This window comes from Schistocerca americana, chromosome 3 (genome assembly GCF_021461395.2).
Source record: "Schistocerca americana isolate TAMUIC-IGC-003095 chromosome 3, iqSchAmer2.1, whole genome shotgun sequence".
NCBI classification, from domain to species: domain Eukaryota; kingdom Metazoa; phylum Arthropoda; class Insecta; order Orthoptera; family Acrididae; genus Schistocerca; species Schistocerca americana.
This window is the reverse complement of record NC_060121.1, coordinates 349,614,065-349,630,989: the sequence shown is the minus strand read 5'-3', so window position 1 is coordinate 349,630,989 and position 16,925 is coordinate 349,614,065. Positions and strand designations below refer to the sequence as shown.

General features: G+C 40.1%; 1 protein-coding gene across 1 annotated transcript in view; it reads left to right on the top strand.

Moving 5' to 3' along the window:
• LOC124607041 (DNA polymerase delta subunit 2) overlaps window positions 1-14,226 on the top strand; it is a 108,842-nt gene extending 94,616 nt beyond the window's left edge. Inside the window, exons 7-9 of the mRNA XM_047139215.1 lie at window positions 7,451-7,643; window positions 7,719-7,820; window positions 13,977-14,226. Coding sequence (XP_046995171.1) covers window positions 7,451-7,643; window positions 7,719-7,820; window positions 13,977-14,125 — 444 coding nt within the window. The 3' untranslated portion in view covers window positions 14,126-14,226. The remainder of the gene's footprint in view (window positions 1-7,450; window positions 7,644-7,718; window positions 7,821-13,976) is intronic.
• Window positions 14,227-16,925: the final 2,699 nt, after the last annotated feature.

Here is a 16,925-nt window from a genome sequence, read left to right as displayed (position 1 = left end):
CTGCTGCGTACAAATTATGGCTATTCCACAAGGAGAACTCAACAATGCTATGCACTGTCTTTCTGGAAGAAAAAGGGAGGACCCCATTGACCCAAACAGTACATAACCACCTCCACATAATCAATTTGGCCTTTCTGCCTCCATTACGAGCAAAAGTACAAACCCCTCCAGTACTTTATGGGAAGAAGATAAGCAAGAGAGAATGTGGAATGGAGCCTAGAGCAGAACCATGCATCTACATTAATTATGATGCAAGGTTCCTTTAGACTTGGTTGAAGACATATGGAAGTTTGGGTCTGGCCATCGCTTGTGCACGGATAGCCAAATGGTAAGGCGACTGCTTGTGATACGCAGGAAATCCAGGTTCAAGTCCCGGTCCGGTACAAATTTTTATTGTTGTTATTCCATTCTACAGCTGGTAGTAGTCCTTATTTGCAATTGCAAATTCATTTCATGTGTTTCGTAAAATGACTGTAGTCGTTGCAGTGCCTGTTCCTGTGGACTTTGCATCATAATCAGAATAATGCAGGCACTGCAATATTGTATTTAAAATTGGTATACTTTTGCAGGCGTTTTAACTGAGAACACCCCCCACTCCCATTCTGATGTAGAATTGAACAGCTTCTTGGAGTTAGGAAAATCACTTGTCCATATATATGTATGACAAAAAAAAAAAGGTCGTTTAGTGATAAATCAAGTGAAATCAGGCTTTGATACATTAATTCCATCTTTTCTCCCCAATGAAGTAATGAATTGTTTGACGTGCTCTGTGACAGCTGGTGACAAACAAATTTTTGTACGCTATTTGGCATCAACTGTTCTTTCATCCTCAAGAAGTATTGTTCACAAGGTGTCCAATGTAACCAACAAATCAAGCAATCATTTTCTTGCAACTGTTCTGTGAACAGACCACTTCATTCTGGAACACTCAGTCAATTGTTTGTCATTTACTGTAGCATGACCATGTCTTTCGTAGTGAAGTTGTTTGCTTTCATAAAGCTTATTGCTTCAAAATTATTTTATTATGTTTTTCCGGCCCCATGTCATACAAACACAACTATAACCAGTTTTCACCCTGTGGAGAATTATCATCACATGATATATTTTAAAAAAGAAAAGTAAGAGTAGTAATAAAATACTGTGAAACATTTTATCTTTGGTAAATGTAGAGTTGGACTGGCTGGGAAAGCTGCTTATAGTGTAAACATGCATCAGTGCTCTTGATTGGTGGAACTGAATGCTGTAATTAACTGGATAATAGTATGAAGTATGTAAACCTCCAGTCAAAAGTGTACAATTTAAAATATTTACAATATGTAATTCGTTGTCAGATATAGCCTATCCTTCTCAAAGTAACCCCTCAGGGGCTTAGCATTCATTTATTGGGTATGAGCTTGGCGACCCCAAATTTCTTGGGCTGCGGACTGGGAAGTGCCGCCAGTCCTTAAGCTCTGGCCATGCTTCAGCAACCATCATGAGGCATGGCGGTGGAACGTTGTATGTCAGAGGGAACGAGGATCTTGGCTTGACTGCTCGGATTGCGAGGATGGAATTGACCTGTAAAAAAAAAAAAAAAAAAAAAAAAAAAAAAGAACCCCTCAATCTCAAGCTGTGCTGCATGCTGGTGGGGTGCATGGGTGTTGAGGTGAAACAGTGCTAGTGGGCACCTCAGCTATATAAGGCTTGCTCAGGCACACAGGGCTGTCTGGGTGAACTCTTATTCCCGTAACTGCATGTAGGGCTGAAATGGATCCTCTGAAATTTTCTTTTCCTCCTCCCAGCAGAAAGGGTGGGCCGCTGAAAGGTACTAACACCCAGTGTAATAAGAGGGCTTAGGTAGCCAGCCTTCTAGATGCGAGAGTAAACAAGTAAAAAGTAGAAAGAGTAACAGAACACAGGCTGGCAATCACAATGTGTTTTTAGTAGGAAAAAGGAAAGAATAAAGTTTCAAGAAAGTGTCGCCTTTCTACATCCGGAAGGGCTTAGAAAGAATTGCTGAGACTACAAAATCTGTAAAGTGGTTGTGAAATGGGATGCTGTTGGTTGAAACATCCAGTTCCCAGCAAGCTGTAAACCTACAGAGGGGAATATGCCATTGACATAGAGCTCCACAGCATGTTGAACTTCAGCTAAGATGTTCTGCCATATAGGGACCTAGTGGATATTCCTATGGAAGAACTGAAGAGTGGGTGGGCTCCAAGGGGAATTTTTGATGTTCAGAACAGTTTAAAAAGGGTTGAGGGTGAGCTGGTGAAATATGACTCCTTCATTCTTACCTTCAATACCCCCAAACCCCCAGTGTACATAAAAGCAGGCTTTCTTCACCTGAACATTTGGCCGTATGTCCCAAACCCAATGCTCTGTTTTAAATGCCAGCATTTTCGTCATGCAACACTAGGGTGCAAGGGAGAAGCGACATATGGCACCTGTGGTAAGGCTGCTCGTGAAGGAGTCAGTTGCTCATTTCCTGCCAAATGTATCAACTGATCTGGAAATCACCCTGTTTGGAGTAGAGACTGTAGAATCTTTCTAGAGGAACGCAAAGTACAGGAAATAAAAACAACAAAGCAATCCCCTATGGTGAGGTAAAAAAAAAAAAATTACAAGTCCATGAACCGTCACACATTTGCTACATCTTTTGCGTCAGTGCTTCAGAAGCCTGCTCCAAAAGCTGATGCCCCTACACAAACGGAGGTGGCGAGTGTCAGAACTAACTCCTGTAAGTGTCAGTGCACTTGCAAGGCAGCAAGTGTTTCAGAGGCTGTAGTCCTCTCTAGATCAGCCCTAGGCTGAAGCTTTTCAGAAGCCCAGTATGGCCATTACCACTCCTACTCCAGCTCCAGCAAAGCCCTCAAAACAGAGAAAAGCTACCGTAAAGTAGCAACAACAGGTAAAGTCAAGTAGTAAACCATGTCAGACGTGATTGTATCTGATACTTCATCTCACTCTTCCACAGAGCTGATGGAGGTTGAGGTATGTGTGGGGCAATCATCTGATCATCTGAACCTCCACCCGCTGCAGCCTCCCCACTCCTTGGAGAGACAGGATGAAGGTGCTACCCCCAAGATGCTACCCCCGTGATCGATGGCTTCCATACTTCAGTGGAACTTGCAGAGTTCAGAACACATATGGAGGAACTTCATCTACTATCTCAGGGTAGACCATTGTGTTGGTATCTCCAGGAGAATAATTTCAGTCAGTCGTACATCCCAGAGATACGAGGCTATGTACTCATCAAAAAAGACAACCTGAGTGGAGGGAGAGCCAGAGAAGGAGCAGGTATTTTCATCAGTACTGACTGCCACTCCTTGCTTCTCTCACTAACAATGAATTTACAAGCAGTTGCAATATTAGTGCATGTGCGTCATCTATTGACAATACGTTCGCTTTACCTACCACCACATGTTGACTCTAAAAGAGCTTCCTATACTGCTCCCACTACCCCTTCATCTTCTGTGGTGATTTTAATGCACACAATGTGCTTTGGAGCTCTGAATCTACCTGTCCCAGGGATAGAGCAATTGAGAAGCTTCTCACGTCGTCATGTGCATATTTGCAAATTACGGAACAGAGCATGCACTTCTGCATTGCAACTGAGTCGTTCTCTTCCATTAATCTCTCGATGTGCTCTGCAGCTCTAGCTCACATTGCTCAATGGGCAGTGGTCAATGACTTGCATGGAAGTGATAGCTTCCCAATCTGGATTCACCTGCCAGATGGAGTGGAACCTGAAAGGAAACTGCCGTAATGGGTGCTCACAAGGGAACCTCCCCATCACACCCCCCTCAGATTTAGTTATAAGTTGGCACAGTGGATAGGCCTTGAAAAACTGAACACAGATCAATCGAGAAAACAGGAAGAAGTTGTGTGGAACTATGAAAAAAATAAGCAAAATATACAAACTGAGTAGTCCATGTGCAAAATAGGTAACATCTATCCACTGTGCCAACTTATAACTAAATCTGAGGGGGGTGCAATGGGGAGGTTCCCTTGTCAGTAGAGCAGAGTGGACAGTTAATAGTCAGATAGCCCAGTTTGAACATCGTGTCAATGTTCAAGAATGGGTGCATAATATTACCAAAGTGATCCACTGCACTGATGTAGCATCCAATTCACAGTCCACGGGACAACTGATGAGGCAGCCCGTCTCTTGGTGGAATGATGAATGCCACTCTGCAATCAGGACTAGGTGTGTGCCTCTGTGTCAGTTCAAGTGCTGATCAACTACAGAGAATCTTGTAGCATTTTGAGCAGTTAGTGCAAAATGTCGCCGGATTATTCGAGAGAGCAATAAGAGGTCATGGCAACAGTTCCTGAACACATTAATTGTTCCATGAAGAGTTCCTTTGTATAGGAGACCATCAGGAGAATTTCTGGGAGGGGAGAGAGTTGCTCCATGGCTGCTGTAATGGGGAATGGCACTCTCCAAATCAATCCGTGAGACATTGTGCAGACTATGGCAGCCTATTTTGCCACAGTTCCTGCAGCTGCCAATTAGGATCCATGTTTCCAGCACCTTAGAGCAATTGTTGAGAGGAGCAGTTTAGACATCTGGTCCACCACCCATTTTCTGTGAGGGAGCTGGAGTCTGCATTGTCTGCGGCTCGTGACACATTTCCTGGTCATGACAGAATCCATTGCAATATGCTGTGTCACCTCACAAGGCGAAACAAAGATATCTTCATTGCAATTTTTAATGTCATTTGCACATCGGGACACTTTTCTGACTCATGGCGTGAGGCAGTTTTAATTCCTCTTTTAAAACCTGAGAAAGACCGTATGCATATCCAAGTAGTTAAAGCAGATTGTGGAGTGGGTGGTCAGATGGTGCCTTGTCTGGATCTTAGAATCCAGGCAACTCCTTTGTCGCTTTCAGTGTGGATTCAGGAGGTATCGCTCCACCTTTGATAAACTGGCCCTCCTGGATGTGGTTATGTAACAGCCTTTCCTGCGCCATCACCACCTTCTGGATATATTTTTTGACATCGAGAAGGCCCACAATACTACTTGGAGACATCTTATCTTCGATCAGCTTCACAAATGGAGTTTTTGCAGATGTCTTCCCATTTTTAATCGGTTCTTTCTCTTGCCATGGTATTTTAGGTACCAAGTTGGTGATGTCCTGTCTGATCACTTGGAGCAGGACAATGGAGTTGCATATAAGTAGTACCTTCTCCTGCTTCTGGCTACTTCATGCGCAGCTGTAAACTATATTAGCAGTAGCAACAAGCAGCCAGATGCTACCTGGAAAAATTCTTCTGGTGCGCCCAAGTGACCAGATTCGCACATGCGCAGAGTAGTCTGAGCTGTACTGGGGAAGGGGGGTTGTCTCCATGTGACTTGCATTAACATTCAATGATATTGGTGTTTCCTCTTCATTTACGGCTCTCACATCAAAGAAAACAAAACATATTTCTGCGGCCAGGAGCTATCAGGTGAATTAAAATACATTCATATAATTATGGAAGGCTAAAATATGTTATTAGTTTCAGTTTTTTAATTTTATTTCCGGGTTTTTGGAAGTTGGGCATTAATTGCCTTGCAGAACAATGAAGTTATTTTTGTCGATTTGGTAAAGAAATTTGGTTTTATTAATCTTTTCCACAGAGGCGGTAAATTTATGTGAAACACTCTTGGCTAGTGTCAACTGTTTGCTGAATTTCAAGTGCACGTTTTATCTTCTGGCATGTGTGACATTATGCCATAGTAAAGAACCAAACTTGAGGTAATACAATACTGGTACTCCAAGAAAATTTTCATCGCGAAAACCACACTGGAAAGCTTAATGTCAAGTTGTGGCCTACTTCTTTGTGAATCTGGGCATACAAATGTGCACGTTAAGCCAAATTATGCATTTTAGTATGGTTTACGAAGTTCCGGTGCTTTTTTAGTATTCTCTGATGTCCTGTTTCGTTTATGACGCAATGTAGCATCTGTTAATTCTATATATGTACAAACATACAGGCTTCCTGCCTCTTCATAGCTGTGAATGCACGGTAATGCCGTTTTGTGGCACACTCTGACAACTGGTGAAACAAATTCTAACAGGTCATGGGAAAATATTATGAATGGTGGTTTGAAAAGTGTTACTTTCAAAGTAAATTTCATTTTATGCGAGGTGTATTATGTTAGGTGTGCGAATGTGCTTTGAATTTCTCAAATCATAGATCGTTTGTTTCTCATTTAAAGCTTAATGCTTTGAGGGCCAGCCATTTATGCAATTATTTAAAATTTTACTGGCACATTAGTCTGATGTATGTTAAAGTGGAACACAAGCAAAAAAGACCAGCATTACATGGGAAAGCTTCTTGTAGGTATACTGTGTATATTAAAACAAACCATCAACTTTTCCTAATTGTGCGTTTGTACTACTAAACAGCAATGTTGTGATTGGCTGACTACATCACGTATCCTATGTTCTGAATATCTGCTGTTACCAGCTGGTGAGATCAAGATACAAAAATATGCAGCATACACATTGCCTGGGGTTCATTTTCTAAAGTGCCTGGAAGTTATATGCCGGTGTATGAAACCTTAACCATTCAGAGGATTGATAAGATTTATGGTTCCGAGGGAAAATATATTGTTACTTAATATGTAAAAAGTGTATTTTCACGCAGAAAAAAGCGTATTTTTAACCGGGGAAATCTGGGAATTATTTTTCCTTGTCCACATATATACCCTTTCTTCATGTTGAATTAGCGTTTTAATGTTGGCACAATACTGCATTCCGTGCTTCTGGGGTGCACACACAGTTTTTTTCAATTTTTGTTACCTTTATTTCCCATGCTGTTTTATACTCCTGTTAAGTGTATTTTACCAACACTGTCTCAAAACTGTTTTAGCACAGGTACTGAAGACCTTGCTGTCGTGCGCCCATACTAACATACCTAGCCATCCATCCACCCTTCTTAATGTATAAACTTGTAAAAATTACATCCCATACCGACCTACCTCTCTATCCATCCACCCTTCTTAATGTAAAAACATAAAATTACGTAAGTACTCTTATATAGATGGGCCATGGTAACAATAAGAATTAGGCTAAATCCAACAGATACAGGAGACACTGAATGGCAGACAGGCACATTTAAAAAGTTGATTGTGGAGTATTATTCAGTTATCAAACAAAATCTCTCATCAGATGACGAAAAACACTGTATATATAGTGTTTTGCACTTGTTCTCTCTTTTTTTTTTTTTTTTTTTTTTTTTTTTTTTTTTTTTTTTTTTTTTTTTTTTTTTTTTTTTTTTGAGGGGGGGGGGGGGTGTGGTTGTGTACCAGTCTACTAAATGGAATGTGGAGTGTGTCCAAATTCTTAAGGAGTGAGAATATTGCATTTGCTATTCTGCTGTCACTTGATGTCAATTTTCCTACATTTCCTAGTTTGTAACGTAATTTTGAAGCATTATTTTTTTCTATTGTAAGTGAATAAATGTATTTGAAACAGGCTTCATCGTACCAGAGTTTGCATGGTGTTCCAAATCCATATGAATGTGAACTTGGAGGCCGACGTATATTAGGTACATCAGGGCAGCCAGTACATGATATAACACGGTACAGTCGTCTTGAAGATCCACTGACCATTCTGGAGCAAACTCTGGAATGGGCTCACCTTGCTCCAACATGTCCAGACACACTTTGTAAGTTCTTCCAATTAGCATTGGATAAAATATTTGAAATTTATGTAGAATTAATTTGTGTGTTTTTGATTTCAGCAACTTATCCGTACTATGAAGAGGATCCATTCATAATATCTGATTATCCTGATATATATTTTGCTGGTAATCAGCCATGTTTTCAGACAAAAATTTATGAAGGTGAGTGAAGAACTAGTTTTTTTGGAGGGGGTGGGGGGGTCAGGAGATGGCCTTGTAGATGTTTAACAAATATGAAAAATATTTGATCAGAGAGATTAAGAAACCTACAGATGAAGGTCTGTAGATTGGTTTGAACGTCTCAGTGCATTACTAGGCCTGATGCCATTGGAGGAGATATACTCTTGCCAATGACTTATGAACTGACTTCCTCAGTCAGTTATAGGGGGACCTGCATTTTAAAGTAGACTTTAAAACATGGTGCAGCTTCTTGCATGTACAAATCTTTGCCATATGTGAAAGAAATAATAAGTGTCAGAAAAAGTTCGTAGCGCCAAGCTGAGATTGAACCCCCACACATTTGAATTTTTAGTCTGAGACACCAAATCAAAAACACCAGTAAAAGTATAGATTTTGGAAATGGCATCATGTAACACTTTAAGCTGCTGTTCAGTTTTTTCTTTAATGTCCAACTGGTTTTGGTCAAAGACCATTACCCCGAACCTGTTGTAGTACACACATTATGAAAACAGGAATTTCTATATTCTTTGAATAGTTGTCTGTAATTGACACTCCACACATCTAACTCTCCATGACTGAACATTATTTATAAATATTTTTGGTGTATATATGTAACACTCCAACACTTTCTGTTAACAAAAAATCTTTAAGTATTGCTGGTATTTTATCTATAATTTTGAGACATCCTTGTCACATGAAATTTTCTTTTTTCTGTATGATAGTCTTTGATTGAAACCTGTCACATGATGAAGAATAAATTGAACAGTACTCTAAGGTGTAACATGATGTCATTTCTACAATTTATAAAAAGCTTTGGGGGGGGGGGGAGTGTGTTAAAAGAATGTGATTAATCGAGTCAGCAAATGCACAACATTATTAGATGGAATCTTATATTTAAGCTAGCTTAGTTCAGCATTCTGTATAGACATTAATGTTGTCATTGATGAACTTTGGCAACTGACAGCTCATTTCAGTGGTGCTGAATATAATCTGGTAAAAAGCTATAGGTAGCTTGGTGTTATTGCATAATTCAGCTAATTGGGTGACTCCTCATTCCTCCTCCATTTGACCTCTGTTTCTTAATTCTAAAGATAGAGATTTAGGTCTTATCATCCATTGTTTCTATAACAGTAGCCACTCATTCTTTTTCCATAATTTTTCAAATCACCATCTAAATCCAATAATACAGGCTTTTTGTAGTTTTCTCAAATCAAGTCAGGTAATTCTTTGGGCAGTTTTTTTGATATGGTCCTGCCATATTCCTTCTCCTTAGTTATTTCCAGTTTAACTAGTGTTATGGCTCTAAGGCCTCAATGTCAGTGGGGTGTACTCCAACTTCCCTACTCTCCTGGGTTTTCTGTGTTTCATATTGCTGTTGTGTGTTGTAGTTTTTCTACCTTTGCAGTTCTTAATGAAAGTGATCTCTTTTATGTTTTTCTATCTCTTCCATTCATATCTAGCCAATTGAATATAGTAAATAGTTTAATTTCTACTTAATAAATAATAAATGCAACTAAATGGTAATTGCTAAGTGAAATGAATTCCCTTTGTAAATTCACACACAACATTTTGTGGAGACGGATTGGTAGGTTTGAGTTATTTTCACTAATTGCAGTAGTTCCTCCTGTTTATAAACTCTCCATGTATGATAGTCTTTGATTGAAACCTGTCACATGATGAAGAATAAATTGAACAGTACTCTAAGGTGTAACATGATGTCATTTCTACAATTTATAAAAAGCTTTGGGGGGGGGAGTGTTAAAAGAATGTGATTAATCGAGTCAGCAAATGCACAACATTATTAGATGGAATCTTATATTTAAGCTAGCTTAGTTCAGCATTCTGTATAGACATTAATGTTGTCATTGATGAACTTTGGCAACTGACAGCTCATTTCAGTGGTGCTGAATATAATCTGGTAAAAAGCTATAGGTAGCTTGGTGTTATTGCATAATTCAGCTAATTGGGTGACTCCTCATTCCTCCTCCATTTGACCTCTGTTTCTTAATTCTAAAGATAGAGATTTAGGTCTTATCATCCATTGTTTCTATAACAGTAGCCACTCATTCTTTTTCCATAATTTTTCAAATCACCATCTAAATCCAATAATACAGGCTTTTTGTAGTTTTCTCAAATCAAGTCAGGTAATTCTTTGGGCAGTTTTTTTGATATGGTCCTGCCATATTCCTTCTCCTTAGTTATTTCCAGTTTAACTAGTGTTATGGCTCTAAGGCCTCAATGTCAGTGGGGTGTACTCCAATTTCCCTACTCTCCTGGGTTTTCTGTGTTTCATATTGCTGTTGTGTGTTGTAGTTTTTCTACCTTTGCAGTTCTTAATGAAAGTGATCTCTTTTATGTTTTTCTATCTCTTCCATTCATATCTAGCCAATTGAATATAGTAAATAGTTTAATTTCTACTTAATAAATAATAAATGCAACTAAATGGTAATTGCTAAGTGAAATGAATTCCCTTTGTAAATTCACACACAACATTTTGTGGAGACGGATTGGTAGGTTTGAGTTATTTTCACTAATTGCAGTAGTTCCTCCTGTTTATAAACTCCTTATATTCCGCTACCCACTCAACAAAGTCCATAGCACCTTTGTTGGTAGCTAGAAAATAGTAACAAAACTGTGATCAGCTGTCCACTTGCTGGCATGTTAGCTGCTGTGCAAAAATTCAGTACAGCTTTCTGGATTCTTCAGTTGAAAATTATGCTGGAAAACGGCAAGTTCATGACTTTGACCTTATTTCATGTTAAAACACTCACATTCTACAAATTTATCGTTTGTAACAGCTCTGAAGATTATGAAAGAAATATATTTTGAAAAATATATCTCCACCTCCCTCCTTTCCCATCAAGTAACTCATGTCTGCCACAGAATACTGCAACAGATCAGGGAAGTCTCATGAACAATGTGTTTGAGGCTAATTTGCACCTCAGTAACATTAGTAAGCAGTACTTGCTTCTTTGCACATTGTTTATGGACTGCCAAAATCTGGGTTGTTTCCTGACGGTTGCAGTGGGCACAGCATGTCAGCTTCGTGTGCCTATCTCAGCCAATCATGTAATCTGATTTTGTAAATGTCTTTATGGTAGCACTCACTGTTATCACATTTCTATAGATTGCTGTTGTTTTTTGCCTACAGCCATTTGCGCTTTGCAGTTGAGAGATGGCAACAGGGCTCCCAAGGTGTCAGGAATCAACGTACGCCGATTTGGCTAAAGCAATTCTGAACTTGCAGGGAGAGTTCCCACCTCATTAATATAAATGAGCATGCTGCAGTGAGTGAAAGCTATACTCTGAAAATGTAATATGGACATTGTCCATGTATTTTTAATCTTTATCTTCTCCAGGCATTTTACTTACGATACCAAAGGTCTGTTCCTCAAATGAATAGTTGTGTATGTTACAATATTACGAAAAGAATAGTTGCTACTCACCACATAGTGGAGACGCTGAGTTGCAGAAAGGCACAACAAAAAAGACTGTCACAAAATGAACTTTCGGCCAACAAGGACTTTGTCGGACACATGTGCATGCGCGCACACACACACACACGCACGCGCGCGCGCGCGCACACACACACACACACACACACACACACACACACACACACAAAAACCACAGTCTCTGGCAGTTGAAGACAGACCATGAATGGGAGGAGGCTGGGGTGGAGAGGGGGACGGATAGCTGGGTAGGGTTGGGGGATGGTGAAGTGCTGCTAGTGGGAGCGTGCAGGGGCGATGTGGAGAGAGGGTAGGGCAGTTAGGTGCAGTCAGGAGGTGAGACGGAGGGTGGGGCAGAAAGGGGGTTAGTGGAAAAGGAGAGAAGTAAAACGACTGTGTATGCTGGTGGAATAGAGGGCTGTGTAGGGCTGGAATAGCAACAGGAAAGGGGCTAGATGGGTGAGGACAACTAACCCAAGTTTAGGCCAGGAGGGCTATGGGTACGTAGAATATATTGCTGGGAGAGTTCCCACCTGTACAATTAAGAGAAGTTGGTGATGGTGGGAAGGATCCATATGGCACAGGCTATGAAGCAGGCACTGAAATGAAGAACGTCGTGTCATGTGGCTTGCTCAGCAATGGGGTGGTCCAGCTGTTTCTTGGTCACTGTTTGTTGATAGTCATTCAGATGGACAGACTGGCATAAGGATGTATGGGACCGGTCTTGCATCTAGGCTTATTACAGGGTTACGAGCCGTGAGGCAAGGGTTGGGAGCAGGGATTGTGTAAGGATGGACAAGGATATTGTGTAGGTTCAGAGGGTGGTGGAATACCTCAGTGGGAGGAGTGGGAAGGATAGTGGGTATGATGTTTCTCATTTCAGGGCACAGCATGAGGTAGTCAAAACCTTGGTGGAGAATGTAATTCAAGTGCGCCTGTCCTGGGTGGTACTGAGTCACGAGGGAAATGCTGCTTTGTGGTCAGATAGTGAGGCTTCGGGAGGTAGAGGGTGACTGGAAACGTAAGGCACAGGAGATCTGTTTTTGTACGAGGTTGGAAGCGCAATTATAGACCAATTACCTATTGTCAGGCCCTGAAATGAGGAATGTCTTACCCACTATCTTTCCCGCCCGTCCTGCATTGGTATTCTGCCACCCACTGAACATACACAATTTCCTCACCCATCCCTACACAACCCCTGCTTCTTAACTCCTTGCCTCACGGCTATATCAGAGACCTAGATGCAGGACCTGTCCCATACATCCTCCCATCACCATCTACTCCAGTACGGTCCTGTATACCACCAAAGCCAGGGCTACCTGTGAAGCCAGTCATGTGATCTACAAGCTAAGCTGCAACCACTGTGCTGCATTCTACATGGGCACAAGAATCAACAAGCTATTTGTCCACTTGAATGGCCACGCACAAACTGTGGACAAGAAACTGCTGGATCACCCCATTGCTGAGCACGCCATCCATCAAGGCGTTCTTCATTTGAATGACTGCTTCACAGCCTGTGCCATCTGGATCATTCCCGTCATCATCAGATTTTCTGAATAGCACAGGCGGGAACTCCCTCTGCAATATATCCTATGTTCCTGTAACTCTCCTGGCTTCAACCTTCATTAGTCATTGTCCTTACCCATCTAGCCTCTTCCCTGTTGCTATTCCATCACTGCACACCACTTCTATTCCACCAACACAATCTGTCTTTTTATTTCTCTTCTTTTCTGTTACCCCCCCACTGTCCCTCATTCTCTGTCTAACCTCTTTCCATCTCATCACCGCACGCTCCAGGTAGGCAGCACTTCACTGTCCCGCACCCCTGTGCTGCTATCCCTCCCCCTATTTACCCCAGGCTCCTCCTTACCCCCACCAAGTTGCCTCTCCCATCATGCGCTGCTGCTCATAGTGTGGCTTCAGCTGCCAGAGACTGTGGCGATGTGTGTGTGTGTGTGTGTGTGTGTGTGTGTGGGGGGGGGTTGCACTTGCGCAATTTTTTTGTGCCATCTGCAACTCTCCAACTCCACTATTTGGTGAGTAGCAACTATCCTTTTCATAATATTGTTATGTTCCTTCTGGGATTTTCTGTTGTTGGTTTTAGTTGAATATGTTAATTACATGCAGTGAAGTGTGGCAAAACCATTGTGTTCCAAGCCACTAGTATAATTTTTTATCATTTCAGTACTTGTGTAGCGTTGCAAGGTGTGTGTGTGTGTGTGTGTGTGTGTGTGTGTGTGTGTGTGTGTGTGTGTGGGAGGGGGGGGGGATTGTTCAGCATTTTTAGGTGTGCATCCTTGGTTCAGTGCTTCTTTTATTTGGTGAGTAGGATATCTACTCTAAATATCTCCGGTATGAGAGATCTGCATCATGTTTACAATTTTAATCCATTCCCTCCCCCTCTCACTGCTTCAATTCTTTAATCATAGACTACATTCACCTTCATGCAGCTGATGGTTGAGAATCTATATTTATTTGCTGTATTAGTGAAATGTGTTCATTAATGGCTGTTCAAGTGATGTTGCATAGATTGGGCTGCTGGCAAATTTAAAATTGCTGACCCTGGAGTAATCAAAAACTAGTTCTGAGGCCGAAATCTATGCCTCTTTAAATAGAACCTCATAATGGGACTGCAAAACTTCTGATAAAGAAGTATACTTTCACAAATTTTATCTTTTTGTTCTAGGTACAGACAACCAGAAGATCAGACTTATTTGCGTACCTCAGTTCTCAAAGAAATTTACATGTGCTGTCATTGATCTTGCATCACTTGACTGTTTTCCTGTAACGTTTGGTGGAACAGATTTTTCATCTGAAAGTGAAGTAGATAAATGATAAGACTGTATCGGAAATAGATATGTGAATGACATTTGTATCTAAACATGTACATATGTTCTGCTGATGTGAATGTAATGACTTATATTTTATTAAGGTTTAGAATAGAAAATACTGTAATAAAATATTTTCATCATTTCTGTAATTACCAAGACAGACAAAAATTATATCCTCAGTGATGTTTCCTTAGTGTGGTCTTATTTGTATTGCAGAGTTGTCATGTCACACACTAATGAAAAATATTTTACCATAATTTGAGTGTGGTTTCTGCGGACTGTAAAACTGCCAGTCCTCATCAGTCAAAAATGTGGAAGACTAACCATCTCTGCCCCTCCCCTCCTTTGTAAGTGGGTATGTTCTACGAATGTTCATTTCTCTGTCATTATGTTACATGGCAAATTGTCTGTGTGACCTGTGAATGAGGGTGGTTTGGTAAGTAGTAAATTTCATGTTCACTGAATTTTATGTAGGTTCTTGGTAGAACAGGATTGTAATACATGAAAAATGCAGTTTGCTTTGGTTCTACCGTTTTAATTTTATTGTGTTATTTTGGCTTACAAGACCGTTTTCAGACATTTAATGACTATTGTTGCCAAAGAAGTTACAATGTCTGTAAATGACATTGGAGAAGAAGTTACTCATTTCGAATGAAGCTCAAATGCACATAAATGACATCTTTTGAAGTGTGGTGGTAATGCAGTGTAAAAAATTGAACAATAAATAAATATAAAGGCAGTAAACAGGAAAAAACTTTAACACATTATAATCAGGTGCAACTCCATGACCACACCGTCACTATCTTACTTTTAGGCAATAAATTGTGGCCTCTTCCTATCCATTAACAGCGATAACTGTTGTTACTTTTTCCTATTTCCAGATTGTGCTGCTGCTGTGAAACTGCACTGCACCAGGAATATATTCAAACAAGAAAGTATGCCCAAACATCAAAACATGACTGCCTGCCTTATTTAACGTTGATGACTAATGATCCGTGTTCCTCCTAATACACAAGCTTTCCCATGGTGTGGAAATGATTCAGCTTTTTGGCATCTATGTGTTTTGTAACATTATATATTGTACAATATTTTGGGGTTATGCGTTTTTGAGTTTCTGAAAGATATCTTTAACACAAAGCCCTAGTATTATTTTATTCACTTGTATTCTATTGTCTACTAAGCATTTGTCTCTCTCTTGTCCCAACTAAACAAGTTGGTCATAAAATGTACATATTTTTGAAACTTCTTTTGATTTTGGCAGCAAATCCAACCTGATACAGGTTCGCAGTATTTTAATCAAGGATGGCTTGTATGACCATTGTATGGGACATGTCCTTTTTATGGCGTCATATCTCCCCATGAACATCACAGTAATCATAGTTTGGTGTATGTTTTTCCCCACACCTGAGGTGTATGTGGCCATTTACTTTCATTGAACAGTTTCATTAATGCATAGCATTTAAATGATGCCAGTGATGTTAGCACTTCTCATGAAGAGAATCCTCGTACATTGTCATTAAGCAAACATCAAGCAAGTCATCAGTGTAAGTAATTCCAAAGAATGTTGTTTAGAATTTCAGCTATTTTTTGCTGTCTGTTTGAGCTTCTGTAGTTTGCCACGCAACTGACTGTACTATTTGCTTCAGATAATTTTGAGTTCTGTTGATCCTGCTTTACAGTTTACTCATATTACAAATATGCATAGGTTGATAAGATTGAGAATATTGCAAATAAGCATGGTTCTTAAGTTATGGTTATACATTGAGAGAGCCACAAGAAGCGGCAGACTTCTTGCTGTATGAGAGAATAAGTTGTCACCCCAAGTCTAGCTCCCTTTCTTTGATGAAGGATACAAGAGGAAGCTTTTAGAAGATGTAAATACCATAAAGTGTATGACGGAAAAACTGACATTTTATTTGAGCCTGATCACTAAACTTAAGAGACTATATGAAAGACCTCTGTAAGTCCATCTTTTCAGAAATGGTTGCGGGATTGAGGTGTTCGATACAGAATGTCAAATCAAACATCTTCCAGCTGTCTAGTTTCCAAACTTATTTTATTTGGCTACCAGTTTTGGCGATTTACTACACCATGTAATACTAACAAAACATCGTGATGCACATGCGCATTCAAGAGTGCAGCACTGTTATTCTCTTGAGATGCCTTGACACCCTCGAGATTCTTGGATGAGAGAAATGCCCATATCTGATACTGTTATCAAATTATCTTTTCTCTATCTTGTTTCATACATACTCATCCAGCACATTTTTAATAATCTTTTTTCTCATCTCAAAAGCTTTTCACAATTTTCCAAATGAAACTATCAGGCTCTACTGCTTTTACATTTGTTTGCTACTGGCCGCTTTTAATTTTTTAGTCACCAAGCAGCAGACAGATAAATAATATGCAACATGTCGCAACACATGTAGCATGTGTATTAATCCACCAGGCCACTTATAAACACTGACATGATGCATATCAAACAGGGAAAGTTTGTTTAAAGTGCGTATCAGAGAACCACACACGTTGTAACTTTAACTACATATTGTACAACTAATTACTTAGAATCCATGTCACTTCATGCACCAACATGAAAAATTCTCATGGCAGACTGCATGTACACATGCCGCAAAAATAAGTCTGATGCTGGTTCGTAAAATGTGGGCTGTCAGTGATTTGTTGTTCAATAAGTACTTAAGTTACATTATATATAGTTCTCAGACAGGCATTTTAAACACTTCATCCTCATTTGCAGTCTCTGTGCAAAGACGTAGCCTGTGGCAGAAGGTGAGGCCTTGGTTTCA